Genomic DNA, 18,354 nt, shown 5'->3' on the forward strand with positions numbered 1-18,354 from the left:
CGAGCAAAAAAAAACATGCAAGAATATAGCGGAACACATGCACGAGAATACAGCGCTATATATACATGTATCCCTAGCAACGATAGCAAAAATAAATATACAAAACGTTGAAATTAATTTCTGTAATAAGGTGAATGAATTTACATGTCCTATATGCATGGCTATCTGATATTGTGTTAAAGGTAAGTGACACGAACTGTTGTGCAAATATATACAGATCTAGACTAAATGCAGCGACAGGAGTAAATATATGCGGTCCAACTGATTAAAGATGTACTTAAAAAAAAGTGTGAATATCGTTGAGGACGTATTTTTGTGCAAAGCGAAATACGGCACTGCGATGCTTTCAAAACATGCATCAAATGTGATAAAATTGTTAAGTTTTTTTGCCTATATTTGGTCTATGCACAGTTGTTCAAAGGCTATCATATTTTTAGTTACTATAGGAAACACTGTACGCCATATGCCGTGCAGGTATTTCAAGACATCAGACCATGAAGTGACATTGCGATGAGGTTCATCCCAGAGCCAGGCGTAAAATGCTTAGGATAAAACCTTGATCTTTTTAATTTAACGACTTGTTTAAATAACTGTTCTCACACAATAAAATTGATATACTTTCCTAAACATGATGGTTGGAAGCAATGTCCAAAACGGGATATTTTCCTCTGCCTAAAATTGGAAAGATCAAGGTTTCTCAGTGGAAAAGCTGAATTCACGTACTACAGGGGGAAATATGGTCATTTTTCGACAGTATTTTTAAAGAAATTCATAAAAATCGATATGTTTCATAGGTTTAGCTAAGAGCATTTTCCGTGGTCTTATACAGGCGGACTTGTTTACACAGATCACTAGTCACATCTAAGGATGGCGTGCAGTAGCCAAGCGACCGGTAATTGTGTGTTGTCGGGGCCCGACGACGCCACGGAATTCGCGAAGGTCAAACGATTAGACCCGAGTTATGTCGGGAACAATCGTGCGACCGAAAGGGGCTCGATATCTGTCGATCATATTTGCAATGCTGGCGGTATTTCTCATATTCCGTTCCCGCGCAGAAGAACTTCATGGGCAGGTGAAATTGGATGGAAAGTGAAAGAATCGAGTTCGTACGACAATCGAATGCTGAGAAGTTCTCATCAAATACGAATCCCCGACGACAGTTTCCGAGCTGAGATACAACACAAAGTCTTAAACACAGGAGTGTACTAACTAACTTAGGTTAGGACTAGAAATAGACTAATGTACTACATGTAAAGCTGAAGTTAGTTACTCAAACGATTTAAAGCTATAAAATTTACACTCCACCGACCTTAACGCGCTTAATTCGTCTTTCGCATTTCGTTTATTTCGTGTTGTGCACCAGCACTTCCTGCTTGCACAAACTACAAAACGATGCTTAGAAAAAACTACACCAAAACATCTCATACAACACACATTTAAAACGTTCTTGTGTTTTTTTTTAATCAAAATAGATTTAGATATTTTTGCCGAAGCACAGCGTTTGGATATGTACAACGTTTAAAATTATTTATAAATTTGTATAGAATTCGCTTTTTATTTATAATTTACATAGAAATTTATGAGGATACATTCTGGTCGTCTTAAATATACGTGATCTCAAAAATACTCTATCTGCAACCTATCAAATTGTTCGATTATGTTAGTGTAGTCACTACAGAAGTGGGTACGCAGGCGGTAGTGAAACCTGTTAGGAAATTTCTGAAAGAAGTAATGGCGTTTATCAAAAATATTCTACAAACAACGGTTGTTAAACAAGGTTGCTGCTTCAAAGAGTTCTCATCAACGAGAAAGACCATTGCATGGTCTTACTACAATACTTATTTATTTATTTTGTGTTACCTAATAATATAGGGGCAATACGCCTTGAATGTCTGCATTAAACCTGTTTCATATGATGAATGCTGATGGAGAGAAATTTCCTTGCAAGTTCAGGATGAAAATTTCTTATCAAAATTGTTTCTAATCAATCTATATATGACGCAAATCATTTACATTAAATATTTATACCAAACAGTTGTTTGAACAGAATCATTTACTTGATTAAGATATGTGGTAATTAGAGACATGTGGGGATATACGAATACACATATAGACAAACAGGAACAATGACTCGCCTGCAAGACGGGATACCCAGCCAATCTCCGCAGATCCTGTTATATCATAATATATCCTATGATACCACCACATACAGGGACATGCATTAATTATTGGGACTGTTTTGTACAGATGTATCCATTCACATGCATTAACACATAGGAATAAGTTCGTATCATATCTATAGATATCGCAAGTATTACATTACATTCATAGTTACCACCCCCAAATTGGGACTTGTATCGTAGTATATCCAGCGATATCAATATTCATCCATAGATACCATCTCAAATCGGGACATGAATCATATTGTATTCATCCAAGTCATCCTCATACAAGAACAGATTCCTCGTTATCTAACTGAAATGACACGAACATGAGAATTGTGATGAAATATGTAAGCATAATTTGGCGAGTTTTAAGCCCCAAACGACAACACATCTTATCTTGATGGTGATTCAAAACAAGGCGTAGATCTAAACTGCATGTTTTCAAGTTCTTCAAAGCCAGTCTTGCTGAAGAAGAAGGCGTTTTTCCATACTCACCGCTGTCAGTTCTTTCTCATCAAAAAATCTGTACAGTTGTTTTCTGATTGGAACAAGAAATATGACAAACAGCGGAAATAATGGCGCTATGATTGTCATCTTCGTGGCAACAAGGACACATAATGCCAGCACTTGGACCAGGGTAAAAAGATGAATTTTTCGGCCACCGACCTGAAATAACAGAAAAAAACACAGCTTATTTTCTATCTACGGCATATTTTCGAAGACCTCAGGGATCCTGGGTCCTGAACTCAACAGTACCTTGCGAACGAATGCAAAATCTGGATAATGTTTTGGAGGCATGAAGAACATAACAACGCGAATGACAAACTGATTTCCGGAAAGAGAAATTGTGCCGAGGTACACAAAGACACCGAATAAAACAGCAATGGGAATCACTTCCAACGCTGGAGCCATCAGAACTGAAAGACCTGCAAGCACGGAGTATGAACGTTAGTGAACTGTTTTGCTGCACTTGCAGTACTGGGCACTGACATACAAGTACTCACCAATGAAAATATGTATGAATATGTTTGTTACACGTTGTTCAATGACTTTCACAACATAAGCTCTTTCTCCTGGCGCATGCGTAGTACTCATGACGGTGAGCGCATTTTTATGCGAGACTGAGCGCACCGGAGCTGCGCATATCCATGGCAACCCCATGAGGGAACACAACCCGCATACAAGACCCACCACGAGCAAGTCTAGATTATATCCGGCTCCTTTCCGCAAATTATTTTCCTTCTTGTTCAAGACGATTCCTGTCAATTCTGTTTCCATAAACAACAGAATGCTCACAAAGACTGCCGGGATAACCGCCGCGAACATCCATCCCACGTGGATCCCCGCGGGAGCCACGAACCAGCCGCGTTTTTCGGGCAGTGTAGGTTTGAAGCTCGAGAGTTCGGGCATCTTTTGTGTGTAGACATCCTTGATAGAATAGTCCAGTAAGGACATAGCGAATATAGAGATCGCCATTCCAAAGTCACTGACTGTTCGGCGTCCCTAAAAGATACAAAAGGGCTGCCAGTGAGCTTTGTATATATCTTGAGTGATGCGTCCAAAATGTCGGGAATTTATAGTTCAAACTTCAAAGGTTACCAAATTTTGCAAAAACAGAAGATTTCTTCAACACATAACGTACCTTTTTGCCAAAGAAATGGCTGTGTCTGAACTTGCGAAGTTGAACAGTCAAAAGAACAGTTCCAAATAATAAGATTGTTGTCAATAATGCAGTGTTTGGTTCATTACGAGGTTCTGAGGACTTCGTTGGGTCTGAATCATTCGTCGTATTTATATTTTGATTGTGCCATTTATGAGTACGAGTCAATGGATGATCATCAAAGGTCTAAAATAAAATAACAGCAAGGATAACATACTTATTGAGAGCAAAATAAGTCTAAAATATATGAAGCGGATGTAGTTTCCCCACCTCGTAAATAAACTTAAGGGCCTCGTAGACAAAGATGAACGAAATGAGACAAGCAAATATTTCTTCGGTAAATCTCGTGAAGTATTTGACAAGAAAACATCCCTCAAAAGCCACAACCAAGGTGCAGATTACAACAATCCATAATCCAATCCAGAACCGCAACGCGAGATAATCTAATCCGTTTTCGCTGCAGAACTGGGATGAGAAAAAAATTCTTGAGATTAGGTTGGAATTAGGGTTAACTCTAATCAAATCCAATCTAAGCCCTAAAGACCTAACTCTAACTTAATCCTAATCTTATAACTTAAACATGGTCACATTGAGATAAACTCTTAGTATAATAACTTTGAACGTACATAATATATTGTTTCCTCAAAGACAAGCACTGGACCGGTCACTCCGACAATCATTAGCGGCTGCCCACTGCAAAATCCGAAAAATATTCCTCCAATTGCCGTGGCGAGTATTGACTCAGACAGTCCTATCAATCCATCAGTTTTCTTGCTTAGAAGACCCCCGTACGTCACACACGGAGCGATTGTAGCAAAGTAGACGAATATGAAAGTTACGAGGCATTTGAAGTTTTTGAATGCGTCGACGAAGTCGCTTTTGTAGTGTGGGTATTTACGTTGAACATCCCTGACGAGACCACCAAATAAACGGCCGGTTCTCAACAACGGATCGTCATCTTTTCCTGGAATTCTTTGCGCGGCTGCGGCTGCATTTGGAGAGAAATTGGTTCACATTAGACAAACAAGATCCGGGCATGCTCAAGTTGAAGGAAAATTGACTAAATCTACGCTTGTGTCCACAAGAAAATCGCTTTATAAATACCACTACATACCTTTCCTTCGTCGTTTCATCACTTCTCTGCTGTGTCCTTCCAAGATGGGCAACAGAACACGCTCGTCCCAGTCACCTGGAGCCAGCACGATGCTGTCAGACAGGAACTGGTTGATGGCTGAAAGAATATCCTCCTTCTGTTCAGCCCGATAGGCTAAACTGTGGAAAATCTCGTCCGACATCAGGGTGGCGATAGAACGACCAATCTCGTGGTACTGATCGTCGTCGCGAGGAGGTCCCAACATGACGAATATAAACCGCACAGGGAGTGGAACTTCTGTCAGATTACCAAGACGACAGCCTTTTGCGAGCCTCACGAATGCCATCGCAGGTTTCTCCAGCTCTTCCATTGTACCAACCATGACAGCCGTCGCCTCGGCGTCGGAAGGTATTCGGCCACGTATGTCGGAGGTCGTATTCTCTACGTCATCACTGACGGTTGGTTCAGGAGCAAAAGAAACTCCCACGCGGTTCTCAGTCTAAAGTGAAATAAATTCGCCTTATCTTTACTCTTCATAATGATTATGTTTTCCTCAAACGACTTTACCCAAGTTCTATAATACATTAATTAGGTCATGACTCATGATAAAAGGGCTGCCTTTTAGCATTTCTCTACTGATTTAGGAACAATCTTATTTCAACACAAACTATCAGAAGACAAGTGTTCATAGCGGAACATTTTGTGATACTTTATTATTGGTGAATACGAACCTTGTCCAAATAATCAAGGGTTGAGAAAGGTGTCTGACTTGAGGCATCGCTGGTTGTCCTGGGTCTTGCTGGTTCTAGAGGGACATTTTCTTTCGCCTCTTGTGCTGGACTGACTTCTCTAACTGTCGACCCGTCAGTCTCATTGGGTTTCAATGGCGTTCCTTTGGGTTCAACGCCAAAAAATGCAGCGAGATTTGTGCTTGAGCTTTGTCTCCGTAGCCCACGTTGCATCTGATGCTGATGGCGATGTTTTGAAAGAAGTGCTGACAAGACTTTTGAACTGTGAGCTCTTGGTAGTTGATCTGTGATCACCATCTCCTCGATGACCGCTTCAGCAATGCTCGAGAGATCAAACTGCTCCAAGTCAAGCAGAACCGCGCCTGGGGGAAATTAAAACGATAGATTTTGGAAGTTTTTAAACATCTTCACGATCATAACTGACGTACATACCTGTCTCAAGGCCACGTCTTAACTCTAGTAAACTGTGAAATGATAAAGAAGGAATGTGCGGCTTTCCCCAACGCTTCGATTCTTCAACGTCTTCTTCAAACTTGATCCACCGGGCCCTTTCCTTCCACTCTGTGTCCTCACCAACCGTTGTCAGTTCTTCCAGTTCAACGAAGTTCTAATTGAATTACATTTATTCTAATTAACCATTTGTTAAGAAAAAACGAAAGGGTAAAGCCCTGCCTTGGTAAACTTAGAAAGAAACCCGGCTGTGAGCGAATACACATCAGACGAGTTTTCCCGTCCCCGTCTTTGATGAGTTTCCCGTCTAAGACGAGTTTTCCGTCTAAGACGAGTTTTCCGTCTCTAATATGAATTCGGCTATTAGAACTCAACACAAGTTTGCAACTAAAATGTGAGATTACCTCATGAGGTCTGTGATCATAGGTCTTCTTTCTTGGCGCAGGTTTTATGTGACTGACAAGACTTCGTAAACTTGCAGATAAATCTTGATTGCTAAAGTGGGTTGTCATACCTGAACGACGAAGCCGTACTGGTCGTCTATGCATCCCTTTCAGATCCTCAAATCTATGAACTGCAGAGATTTACAAACTGAGTCATGGCTTATGTATAATTGTAATCATAATCAAAAGTCATCACCACCAAGAAACCTATGTTTTATGGACTAATCGCAACACTGACTTACATTTCATATCCTCAACATCCTTTGTGTCAAGTGCAGTACCGTCTGCTGTTGACTCAGGTATGCTACCCTTATCATTTTCCTTTATCGTAGCCACGCCCGGCCGTCGTCTTTCCTGAAGCTCGGACTTGTGTCTTCGACGATGATGATGTTTATGGTGGCGGCCAGATTTTGTTGGTGTTGCGTCACCTTGTTCCTGTTTTTGTCGATGCTTGACTTTTGCGTCCTTTGGTGTCTCAACCACTGGTGCTGTGTCTATCGCTGCTGGCGTAACTGTCTCGGTGCTTGCATCGGCTAGCTGTGATAACCACCCTTGTTTGGGAGGTGTAGCCAGGATCTCATCCTCACCAATTTCTGGAAGGACACTGATGGTTTGGTCCACAATATTTCTTTCACGTTTTTCCTCCTGAACTTCAGGGATCGCTGGAGTGTGATCTTCCTTGGCAGGTATCGTTTTTGGTTTCTCCAAAGGCTTCGTTGAGTCCTCATGCTTTTTCTTTTTTGGTCCTTTTTTTGATTTTTTCCTTTCTTATCTCGGTGATGGGAGCGAGGTTTGAGCGGTGTGTGTAAGTGTACATGAGTGTGACGTTTCTCTAGGAAAGAAATGGATTATACATTGGACATCTTTTCGAAAAATGCCTTCAGTTCTGGTATATTGGACAGGGCAGAAAGAACTACGGCCAAATTTTCAATTTTTACTCTAATCAGAGGCCTGCAGCTATCAAGGTATGAGTGAATGATGTTTGGGTAACACTGGAGCTACTACATGCATAGGAACATCATGCTCTTTGAAGAATCCAAGGAGATCATTGCTTAGTTTTATGAAATGTGCATTTTTTTTTATTCAAAACATTCTTGTTCACTTTGAAATGCAAATAAATTACTACTGAAGGTTTGATGCATTTGGCTAAGAATAGAATGCAGAGATAGTGGTTGCTATATAGCACACAGAAAATCCTGTTTATGATCAATCAATGGGAAATAAGAAAACCCCGTTTCCTCTGCATAAATATTTCTCATTTCTTTATTTCCTCTCCTTGGATAAATCTAAATTCTTGGAAACAATTGAGGGTTTTCCGTAGAGGCTAACAACTACAATTTATTGCTTCCTTGAACAAAATTTACACGTATTTGAATGCGTTTAAAAGCACAGGTAAAACGTTTGTTTACATTTGGTTGTGAGGTTCCGGCATAAAAGATTGAACAATACCTCCACCCAAAGTTGTCCGAACATGCCCCAACAAAAGCACGTAAGTAAACACAGACGGTAATAAATACAGAAATTACTCACTCAAGTAATCTTTCTCGTTAAACTGTGGATGGTAATGCGAAGATTGAGATTCATTTTCCACTTGAGGAGAGCTTAACGTTGGAGTATTGTATTCAAATGGTTCGCGAAGCACTTTCGTCAGTAATTCGTCTTCTGCTTTTATAGTTTCGTCCATCGCCATCCAAACTCCCTAAAGGAAAATTATATTGAAACGTCAGATAGCTGATAGCTATAAATAAAAATATTGTTTATTTATTGATAGTAATACTTCTAAATACCTCGTGTTGATTCTCCGTGCTTGTGCCTTCAAGCGGATCATTTTTCTCAATGGATGTCATCTCGTTTTAGATAATAGTTTTATCCAATTCTTCGACCTTGGAAAACTCCTTTTGCTGAACTCAAACAACCTCAGTTGCTAGTCCAAGGCGTTCCTATTCTTGCAGTTTATTTTATTCAACCAGAGATATGTAATCCACTTCAAAATATAAAAATATAGTCGTATTTACATATTAAAACAGTGTATACCCTATGCCAAGATACACTACCCAAGTCACATGGCCATTCGATCAAAGTTGTAAACAAAGTTAAACTCTGTTCCAAAACTCGTTAATTTCGCTGCTGCAAATCTTTTCCGTCTCTTAATCGTTGGAGTGGACCACGATTCGCACAGAATTGTCTTTTTGCAAGCTCAATTCATTGTTGTTTTTGGAAAAATGTACATTTTTGATGAGTCTTTGCATGGTTTTGAGCGGAACCTCCGCGTCTGTCTGGCAAATGGCCAATCAACAAGTTGATAATCGAAGTCATGTGACCGGAACACGAAGGTCAAATGTCACGAGACTTCCCCACAAACTGCACGCGTCTCTTGCAAATTTTCTGCTGACGGAAACACGTGGAAAAAGGTTTCCGTGCGCAAATGCACTTTGCGTTTTGGAATACCAGTGACACGTAGTAACGGTTGGTACGTTACTGAATAAACCAAATACCATTAACATAACCATTGTTTTCTATGCTTAAAATAAAGGAGTCACAGTGCTGCTAATCAAAGTATTTGGCCTATTTATTGGGTAACTTGTACATAGTGAATATTTCACACAAGCTTGTTCATATATCTATGAAGATTTATCAAGATTACACTTTGAAAGTTATCAATAAATGACTTTCTTTAGTCTCAATAATAAATTGTTTTTCCCCCACAGTTTGCTCACCACAAAAATACTCAATGGATAATATAACACATTATAATTTAATTTAGTCACCATGGTAAATTGTCTTTTATTTCCATTTTAAATCGCAAACTAGTGCAACATGATCGGAAGGTAATACAGGTGACGGAAGAGCTGTGTAAAGCTGAACTTCTTCTGTTGAAGGTATAGGAATGTTGGACTCTACATCAAAAAATTTCTTGCTTGAAAATATGTAATCAAGCAGCCCAATAAACCCTTCTGTATAGTTGGTATATTCTGGGAAACCACAGCAGTTTTGAAGACCAAACTTGTGGCTGTAAGGCATCATTTCTAAATGATTATGTTCTGGTTTTTCCCCTGGTAAATTCCAATCAGGATGAGAGTCGGGTAGTTCACCACTGGACAACAATTGAACCACACCAGAATCTGGTAGGCTGTTTAGATCACCACAGAACACAACACCAACCTGGTGTCTACCACCATCATTTTGCTTTAGCTCCAAATCTAAATTTTCCATTGTTTTCTTCAAAACATTGAGCATAATCATGGTCTGCAAGTTTCTAATGAAAGGTGTATCAGGGTTGAAATACAGATGTACATTAACAACACAAATATAGTTTTGAGGGCATTGCACACTTTGGAGAATTATTATTTGGCCAACAGTTGTACGGCTCATCAGTTTTTCATAGAAAAATTTGGCTTCTTGGACCCTTTTAAGTAATTCATTATTGCAGGCATCATTTGTGAAGGATTCACTAAGCAAAAAGTTGTCTTGTTTTATCAAAGTGAACTTAGACTTCCTAAAGAATATGGCTCCACCTTCAGGCATGACTCCAGACTTGTATTTCACGGATCCACCATAACCAAGAGAGGTCATCATTGGATTGAGGTGATTCTCAAACAGACGACGACCACATTCTTGCAGACAGATTATGTCACCATTGTACCCCTCAATTTCCTTTAATACCAGCTGCTGTCGGTAATCTGATTCAAGACAGTACTTGGGGCAATAACCAAACCATGTATTACGAAACGTCTCATCTTCGATGTAACAATCTGCAAGGATGTTATACGAGATAAAACGGAATATGCGAGGATCAGAGGTTGGTTTGGCAGTGCTGAGGTGGCGTTTGTCGTATGGGGTGTCCCCAGGTCCAGGGGTCACCTCACAGGTTGAGGTAACATCAAACCAAGTGTGAGCAGTTTTCCCAACACCCCCAGCTGCTTTGCATGACATTTTCAAAAAACAACCGATATCCGCAATCTTTGGGATATAGATGAATCCCTGACCAATTTCAATCCAACTTGCTTCTTTTTCCTCTACTTGTGTTGAGGAAGGATTTGAACCATCAGCTCTTGATTTGAACCATTTGAAGAGAGAGTTTTCTCTGTCAGCAAACTTGAGCTTGACCACTGGAACAACAGGAAAGCCGGCCATGATAACTGAGGGAATTTTGGCATTGTCTACCAAAGGGGTGTTTTCCTCAACGAGAAATCTTGAATCACCAATATTTAAAACGTTGCTTTCCTTCCAAGCAACTTGATTAGCTAATTCACTATCAACCATCTCGCCGTTTGGATAAAATAATGCGACAGGAATATCATTTAATGCTTCTTGTTTTTCAGCCTCCTTCCCTCCCAAATCTCCTTCTTTTTTGATGGATTTCTGAACAGAGACACCGATTCGTTTTAGCGTTTTTCCAACCGGGTCAGCCGGTGATCGACACATGTTGTATCTCCTGTTGTTTAAGCTAAACAATAGCTTAATATTTTGCACGTTATTCACTAACTCGGTATAAACTGATAGGTAATTCATCTTGTTAAAGTTAAACACAGTAAAAACAAATGTATTTCAGTTTTTTTTTAAAAAAAAGAAAATAAAATATTCAGTTTTGTTTTGAGTCTGCATTCTAATGATATATATCAGATACTTTGTGTAGACACAAACATTAAACGGCAAAAGTGACTACTACAGATTGCCCTAATTTACCTTACTATAGTATAAATATAACTCTACACCATTTTTTGCTCAGTCATACTTTATGTGTTTATAAATTTAGAACCAGTTCATGAAATGGGGTGACTTTTTTACACTCACTGTATCACCTTCCTTTGGGAACAAAAAATGATGAAATAGTTCCTTTCTGCCTTTTTTTAGGAGGCTCTCTGTTCTGCAAATGATCAACCAGAATTTCATTTCCTTTCTGCAACTCTAAGGCAAAATGATAATCTTGATGCTCGTCCATCTTGGATTTTTCTATTTTCATGCTGCATTTTGAACAACAAATAAACTCAGAATTGTGAGAACTTTCTGAGTCACTTGTTGGATTTTCTGTGATCAATTGGACTCCTCCATATTTGCCATCATATATTCCTGTTTCTGAAGCATTGGTTTTTGTAATCTTGGTCTGATCTGTGCTAATTGTGTTCCTAGGAATTGTGTATTTTTCTATCCCACTAGACGTCCTCTTACTTCGTTCTGAAGTTTTAGAGGTTCCAAGAAATTGTTGAATTTCATTTCTAATTTCCTTTGGTAGTTCGTTCACAATATCATGATCAATTTCATCTCGTTCATAAGAGATGAAGTCTGTTGATTCAAGGTTGTCTGTGCTGAGAGTGCATGTGTTTGAAGGTGCTTCATTTTCTGCCGAGTCTGTTTCCTCCTCGTCGTTTTTCTCTTTCTTTGCAAAGAACGACACAATAGAAGAGGCTCCTGAGGATTTAGAAATATCCTCAAACTTACTTGCATTCAGAGAGAGGGAAGTTACTCCAGGCTGCCTAAAAATGCATATTATTAATTAACACACTTTCTTGTACTATATTAAAGGACTTGCTACTGCAAGGATTGTTGCCAAACCAAAAAGAGAGAGAACAAATTACCAACCATTTATCCGCAGTTCCGGAATTAAAGGTTTTTATGACTTGCATAGCATTTTCACAGATCGATTCTGGATCAGAATATCTCAAGGGAAAAGAGCGAACACGACTACTTTTTGTCTCTGTCCACAGCCCAACTGACACCAACTTTGCCTTTCTGTTATTCTATCAATTAATGCAAGCACACATAAACTTTCCAGGAACACATGATGGTTATCACAGAAAGAAAACATCTCTACCTTTTCTTCTTCAATTCTCAGTCGGTCGCTGAGTTCGCTGGCCAGCTGATACATCCAGTATCTCACTTTCTCCTTTGAGACCAGTCTGGATTTTCCTGTGAAATTTTTCCCACATCCGCAAGACTTAGATAACTGCCTCTGTCGGACAATTTCATATTCACGACCACGACATACATCATAAAGCCATGTGCTATGCATATATGCAGGAAAACAAATGAACAAGTGTAGGTGAAATTCATCATTTTATCAGACAGTTTATTCACTATCAAATACATCCTATATTAAGACCACTTTTGGTACTCCTTACCCAGATTTTTCCCCAAAGTGATGCTGTAATTCTTCTTGAGAATATCTTGTCAACTCAGACATGTATTCAACTCCAAGTGAAGTAATCACGCTTTGTCCAAATTTACCTCCAAAGAAACGTCTGTATATAGAAACTCCACTCAAACCTTTTCAGGAATGGATTTATGTACTAGAGCTCCTCCACCCCCCAACCTTAGGTCATAGAGGGTGCTAATTTGGGTATCAATTTAAATATACTGGAATTATATGAAAAATTAATACACAATCATGAATATGGTGTATTTAAGAGTTCATAGCCCAACATGAGGCTTGACAGTCTAAGTAGCATCTAACAACCAGGTGGTGGTTCAATGCACAGCAGATAGTTTGCACCTTTCCCCACCCTACAAAACCTAACTGGATCAATCCTTTATCTAGTTGATTGTTTTATAACTGGAGTTTATTTAACTTACACTTTCTTGATTGGAATAGTCTCAAAAAACTTTGCAACTGAGTGTTGAGGAAGCAATGTTTGCTGATTTGGTTTATGACTTCCACCAGCAATCTTAGCCAAGACCTTGAACGAAAAGAATTGAGCTTTTAACTATACTACTCAAAAGCATAAAAAGTAAAGTTATATTTCATTCACCTTATTATGAGCAATCCCAGCTGAACAAGTAAAACCGACTTTTTCCTTTACAGCATCTCTTGCCTCTTGAATGATTATGGCTCCCATGGCTAAATTTTTTATCTTATCATCAGATAATGCAGCCATCCAGCGACCTCTGATGTCAGAACTGTCTGTTGTGTCAGTGTAACCAATAACATGACTGCAAGCCAACGTCTTGTCCACAAGTTCCTCCAAAGATATCATCTCAAGTTTTCTGTTTAGGTTAAATAATGCCTTATAGTCATTTACCATTATATTTATAAACATTTATTATTTCAAATGCTCAATGCTGATGTATTTAGACAAACACTTCTCGATGTTTTGACCTAAAGAAAGTCTTTTTGTCTACTTTAGGCAGTTTTTATACCATATTTAAAGCGAATTTGATTTTTAAATGAACTTATAGTGGGATTGACCCTAAGTGGGACAAGCAGTTCTCATTGGGAGGTAAAATTTGAAAATCTGGGGCAGAGTAACTCTAACCAATTCTTAAACTGTGCATTTATTGAGGTCAAAACCCAAAGCCTTGATTGCAGATCTCTTACTTTTTGACCAGTTCTGTCAAATCGAGGTATGCCTCGTCCACACTGGCACGTTCACATACATCAGCAAAACCTTGCAAAACATCCATCACTTCGGCGCATGCATCACGATAACGCGTCAAGTCAGCCTTGCCTCTCATTTCAGGAACTCTTGCAAGGATAATTTCAGGACATTTCTCCTTTGCTTCATCCCCTCGCATTTGCCGTGTTACACCAAACTTTCTAGCTTCATAACTAACTGCTATGATTCTGGGCAAACACATATAAATACAATCAAATATTGTCATTCATATTGCTAACTACCTATAGCTTTCTAGTTTAATAATTACCCTCCACCTTTCCACTCATTATACTGAACAACTGCACAAGGTTTCCCAAGCAAAGACGGGTTCAAACGTTGCTCAACTTGTACGTAAAAACAATCCATGTCTACCAAAGCAACAACACGTTCAAGAGACATCCTAGGACGTGATTACAAAAGATTTCTCGCAAACAGCTAGCAAAACAGATACCAACAATACCAACTATTCAACATCATCATTTTCTGGACTTGTTTTGAAATAATCGGAAGGTATCGACTACTCTCGGATGAACTCGGAACAGATTTCCAGCACTCTGATTGGTCGAGATTATACCATTACCATGATTACCATACACTCAGCCATGCAGAGACTGGGGAGAGTATTCAGGGTTAATTAAGGTGGTTTTTAGTCGATATAGATTTTTTTTCGAACCATATCCGTTCCATATATGTTTAATAAAAGTATTTTTTTGTATGTAAAAGAAAAATTTAGAAAGAACGCCGAAATAAAAAAGAATTAAACAAACGTAAAAAAGAGATCATCCAGCTCTATGCCACAATCTAACCGGTGATATTACAACCAGCTGCGATATACCAGCATAGATTACAACTACGAAAGGTGCAAGGACAGTTGCTATAGGAAGAACTCCCCCCCATAACTCACATCTTAACGGCCGTCTAAGGGGGAGATGCACTACGGCCCCCAGACCATGATGTATGTGCACCTAACCGTTACGTCTCAGTGAGAAACAGAGTGGGCTTTGCCACACGCCTAGCGCGTCATAGACGAATCAGCTACAGTGGCGAGCCTTGAGAGCGAAGATAAATTTAACGTATTTAAGCTTTCCTGGTTTCGGGAGGCGGTCCCTAACAAGGATATGCACAGAAAATGACTAATAAGACACACACTTGGAAATTGCAAGATTTAAATGCCTAAACGTTTTTAAGTGTTTCTAGCAAGAAAATAGTAATCAATGCGACTACTGAATTTAAACGTTTTACCATTTACTGCCGAAAAACGGCGCAGACGACCATGGCGAATACGACCATGGTCGAGTTCGCCGAAAAACGACTAATTCGACCATGGTCGAGTTCGCCGGAAAAGACTAATTCGACCATGGTCGAGTTCGCCAGAAAACGACTAACTCGACCATGGTCGAGTTCGCCGGAAAACGACTAACTCGACCATGGTCGAGTTCGCCGGAAAACGACTAACTCGACCATGGTCGAGTTCACCGGAAAACGACTAATTCGACCATGGTCGAGTTCGCCGGAAAACGACTAACTCGACCATGGTCGAGTTCGCCGGAAAACGACTAATTCGACCATGGTCGAGTTCGCCGGAAAACGACTAACTCGACCATGGTCGAGTTCGCCGGAAAACGACTAACTCGACCATGGTTGAGTTCGCCGGAAAACGACTAACTCGACCATGGTCGAGTACGCCGGAAAACGACTAACTCGACCATGGTCGAGTTCGCCGGAAAACGACTAACTCGACCATGGTCGAGTTCGCCGAAAACGACTAACTTGACCATGGTCGAGTTCGCCGGAAAACGACTAACTCGACCATGGTCGAGTTCGCCGGAAAAGACTAACTCGACCATGGTCGAGTTCGCCGGAAAACGACTAACTCGACCATGGTCGAGTTCGCCCGAAAACGACTAACTCGACCATGGTCGAATTCGCCGGAAAACGACTAACTCGACCATGGTCGAGTTCGCCAGAAAACGACTAACTCGACCATGGTCGAGTTCGCCGGAAAACGACTAACTCGACCATGGTTGAGTTCGCCGGAAAACGACTAACTCGACCATGGTCGAGTTCGCCGGAAAATTTCAGGACATTTCTCCTTTGCTTCATCCCCTCGCATTTGCCGTGTTACACCAAACTTTCTAGCTTCATAACTAACTGCTATGATTCTGGGCAAACACATATAAATACAATCAAATATTGTCATTCATATTGCTAACTACCTATAGCTTTCTAGTTTAATAATTACCCTCCACCTTTCCACTCATTATACTGAACAACTGCACAAGGTTTCCCAAGCAAAGACGGGTTCAAACGTTGCTCAACTTGTACGTAAAAACAATCCATGTCTACCAAAGCAACAACACGTTCAAGAGACATCCTAGGACGTGATTACAAAAGATTTCTCGCAAACAGCTAGCAAAACAGATACCAACAATACCAACTATTCAACATCATCATTTTCTGGACTTGTTTTGAAATAATCTGAAGGTATCGACTACTCTCGGATGAACTCGGAACAGATTTCCAGCACTTTGATTGGTCGAGATTATACCATTACCATAGACTCAGCCATGCAGAGACTGGGGAGAGTATTCAGGGTTAATTAAGGTGGTTTTTAGTCGATATAGATTTTTTTTCGAACCATATCCGTTCCATATATGTTTAATAAAAGTATTTTTTTGTATGTAAAAGAAAAATTTAGAAAGAATGCCGAAATAAAAAAAATTAAACAAACGTAAAAAAGAGATCATCCAGCTCTATGCCACAATCTAACCGGTGATATTACAACCAGCTGCGATATACCAGCATAGATTACAACTACGAAAGGTGCAAGGACAGTTGCTATAGGAAGAACTCCCCCCCATAACTCACATCTTAACGGCCGTCTAAGGGGGAGATGCACTACGGCCCCCAGACCATGATGTATGTGCACCTAACCGTTACGTCTCAGTGAGAAACAGAGTGGGCTTTGCCACAAGCCTAGCGTCATAGACGAATCAGCTACAGTGGCGAGCCTTGAGAGCGAAGATAAATTTAACGTATTTAAGCTTTTCCTGGTCTCGGGAGGCGGTCCCTAACAAGGATATGCACAGAAAATGACTAATAAGACACACACTTGGAAATTGCAAGATTTAAATGCCTAAACGTTTTTTAAGTGTTTCTAGCAAGAAAATAGTAATCAATGCGACTACTGAATTTAAACGTTTTACCACTTACTGCCGAAAAACGGCGCAGACGACCATGGCGAATACGACCATGGTCGAGTTCGCCGGAAAACGACTAATTCGACCATGGTCGAGTTCGCCAGAAAAGACTAATTCGACCATGGTCGAGTTCGCCGGAAAACGACTAACTCGACCATGGTCGAGTTCGCCGGAAAACGACTAACTCGACCATGCTCGAGTTCGCCGGAAAACGACTAACTCGACCATGGTCGAGTTCGCTGGAAAACGACTAACTCGACCATGGTCGAGTTCGCCGGAAAACGACTAATTCGACCATGGTCGAGTTCGCCGGAAAACGACTAATTCGACCATGGTCGAGTTCGCCGGAAAAGACTAATTCGACCATGGTCGAGTTCGCCGGAAAACGACTAACTCGACCATGGTCGAGTTCGCCGGAAAACGACTAACTCGACCATGGTCGAGTTCGCCGGAAACGACTAACTCGACCATGGTCGAGTTCGCTGGAAAACGACTAACTCGACCATGGTCGAGTTCGCCGGAAAACGACTAATTCGACCATGGTCGAGTTCGCCGGAAAAGACTAACTCGACCATGGTCGAGTTCGCCGGAAACGACTAACTCGACCATGGTCGAGTTCGCCGGAAAACGACTAACTCGACCATGGTCGAGTTCGCCGGAAAACGACTAACTCGACCATGGTCGAGTTCGCCAGAAAACGACTAACTCGACCATGGTCGAGTTCGCCGGAAAACGACTAACTCGACCATGGTTGAGTTCGCCGGAAAACGACTAACTCGACCATGGTCGAGTTCGCCGGAAAACGACTAATTCGACCATGGTCGAGTTCGCCGGAAAAGACTAATTCGACCATGGTCGAGTTCGCCGAAAAACGACTAACTCGACCATGGTCGAGTTCGCCGGAAAACGACTAACTCGACCATGGTCGAGTTCGCCGGAAAACGACTACAATCATTTTCAAAAGTAATTGGGACACCTACTATTTTTAGCTAAAATCTACTATATAGGATGATTTTCATACATCTCCCCCCCTCCCCCCAATCAATGTTGGTTTTCAAATCCAAACACGTTTCGGAACAAAATGTCCGTCTATTTGGGACACAACATTGAAAAGGGGGCGCGGGGGATCTGGGTTTGTCTTATAAATCGGTAATTTGGCTACCTGTCCCAACTCTTTTGAAAATGATTGTAACTCGACCATGGTCGAGTTCGCCGGAAAACGAC

The 18,354-nt window shown here is 40.5% G+C and overlaps 3 protein-coding genes across 3 annotated transcripts; all 3 read right to left on the bottom strand.

Moving 5' to 3' along the window:
- Positions 1 to 1,435: 1,435 nt before the first annotated feature.
- LOC114517655 (band 3 anion transport protein-like) lies at positions 1,436 to 8,407 on the bottom strand. Its single transcript, XM_028537440.1, is given in 15 exon segments — positions 1,436 to 2,450; positions 2,452 to 2,475; positions 2,661 to 2,831; positions 2,922 to 3,091; positions 3,170 to 3,668; positions 3,808 to 4,011; positions 4,096 to 4,290; positions 4,452 to 4,813; positions 4,940 to 5,417; positions 5,650 to 6,029; positions 6,100 to 6,274; positions 6,522 to 6,691; positions 6,803 to 7,327; positions 8,091 to 8,259; positions 8,348 to 8,407. Coding segments are annotated over 15 exon segments (3,630 nt in total). The 3' UTR covers positions 1,436 to 2,402.
- Positions 8,408 to 9,098: 691 nt separating this feature from the next.
- On the bottom strand, positions 9,099 to 11,093 carry LOC114517614 (2',5'-phosphodiesterase 12-like). The gene has a single exon (XM_028537402.1). The coding sequence runs from the start codon at positions 11,070 to 11,072 to the stop codon at positions 9,345 to 9,347; it is 1,728 nt and encodes a 575-aa protein (XP_028393203.1). The 5' UTR covers positions 11,073 to 11,093; the 3' UTR covers positions 9,099 to 9,344.
- A 72-nt stretch (positions 11,094 to 11,165) lies between these two features.
- LOC114517812 (DNA polymerase eta-like) lies at positions 11,166 to 14,468 on the bottom strand. The gene is made up of 8 exons (XM_028537638.1): positions 14,199 to 14,468; positions 13,873 to 14,118; positions 13,307 to 13,541; positions 13,131 to 13,234; positions 12,680 to 12,799; positions 12,373 to 12,562; positions 12,141 to 12,298; positions 11,166 to 12,034 (listed from the first exon to the last, which is right to left on the bottom strand). The coding sequence occupies exons 1-8, from the start codon at positions 14,327 to 14,329 to the stop codon at positions 11,359 to 11,361; spliced, it is 1,860 nt and encodes a 619-aa protein (XP_028393439.1). The 5' UTR covers positions 14,330 to 14,468; the 3' UTR covers positions 11,166 to 11,358.
- Between the last annotated feature and the right edge of the window lie 3,886 nt (positions 14,469 to 18,354).

This window comes from Dendronephthya gigantea, unplaced genomic scaffold (assembly GCF_004324835.1).
Source record: "Dendronephthya gigantea isolate DGI-Jeju-01 unplaced genomic scaffold, DenGig_1.0 000009F, whole genome shotgun sequence".
Classification (NCBI taxonomy): Eukaryota; Metazoa; Cnidaria; class Anthozoa; order Malacalcyonacea; family Nephtheidae; genus Dendronephthya; species Dendronephthya gigantea.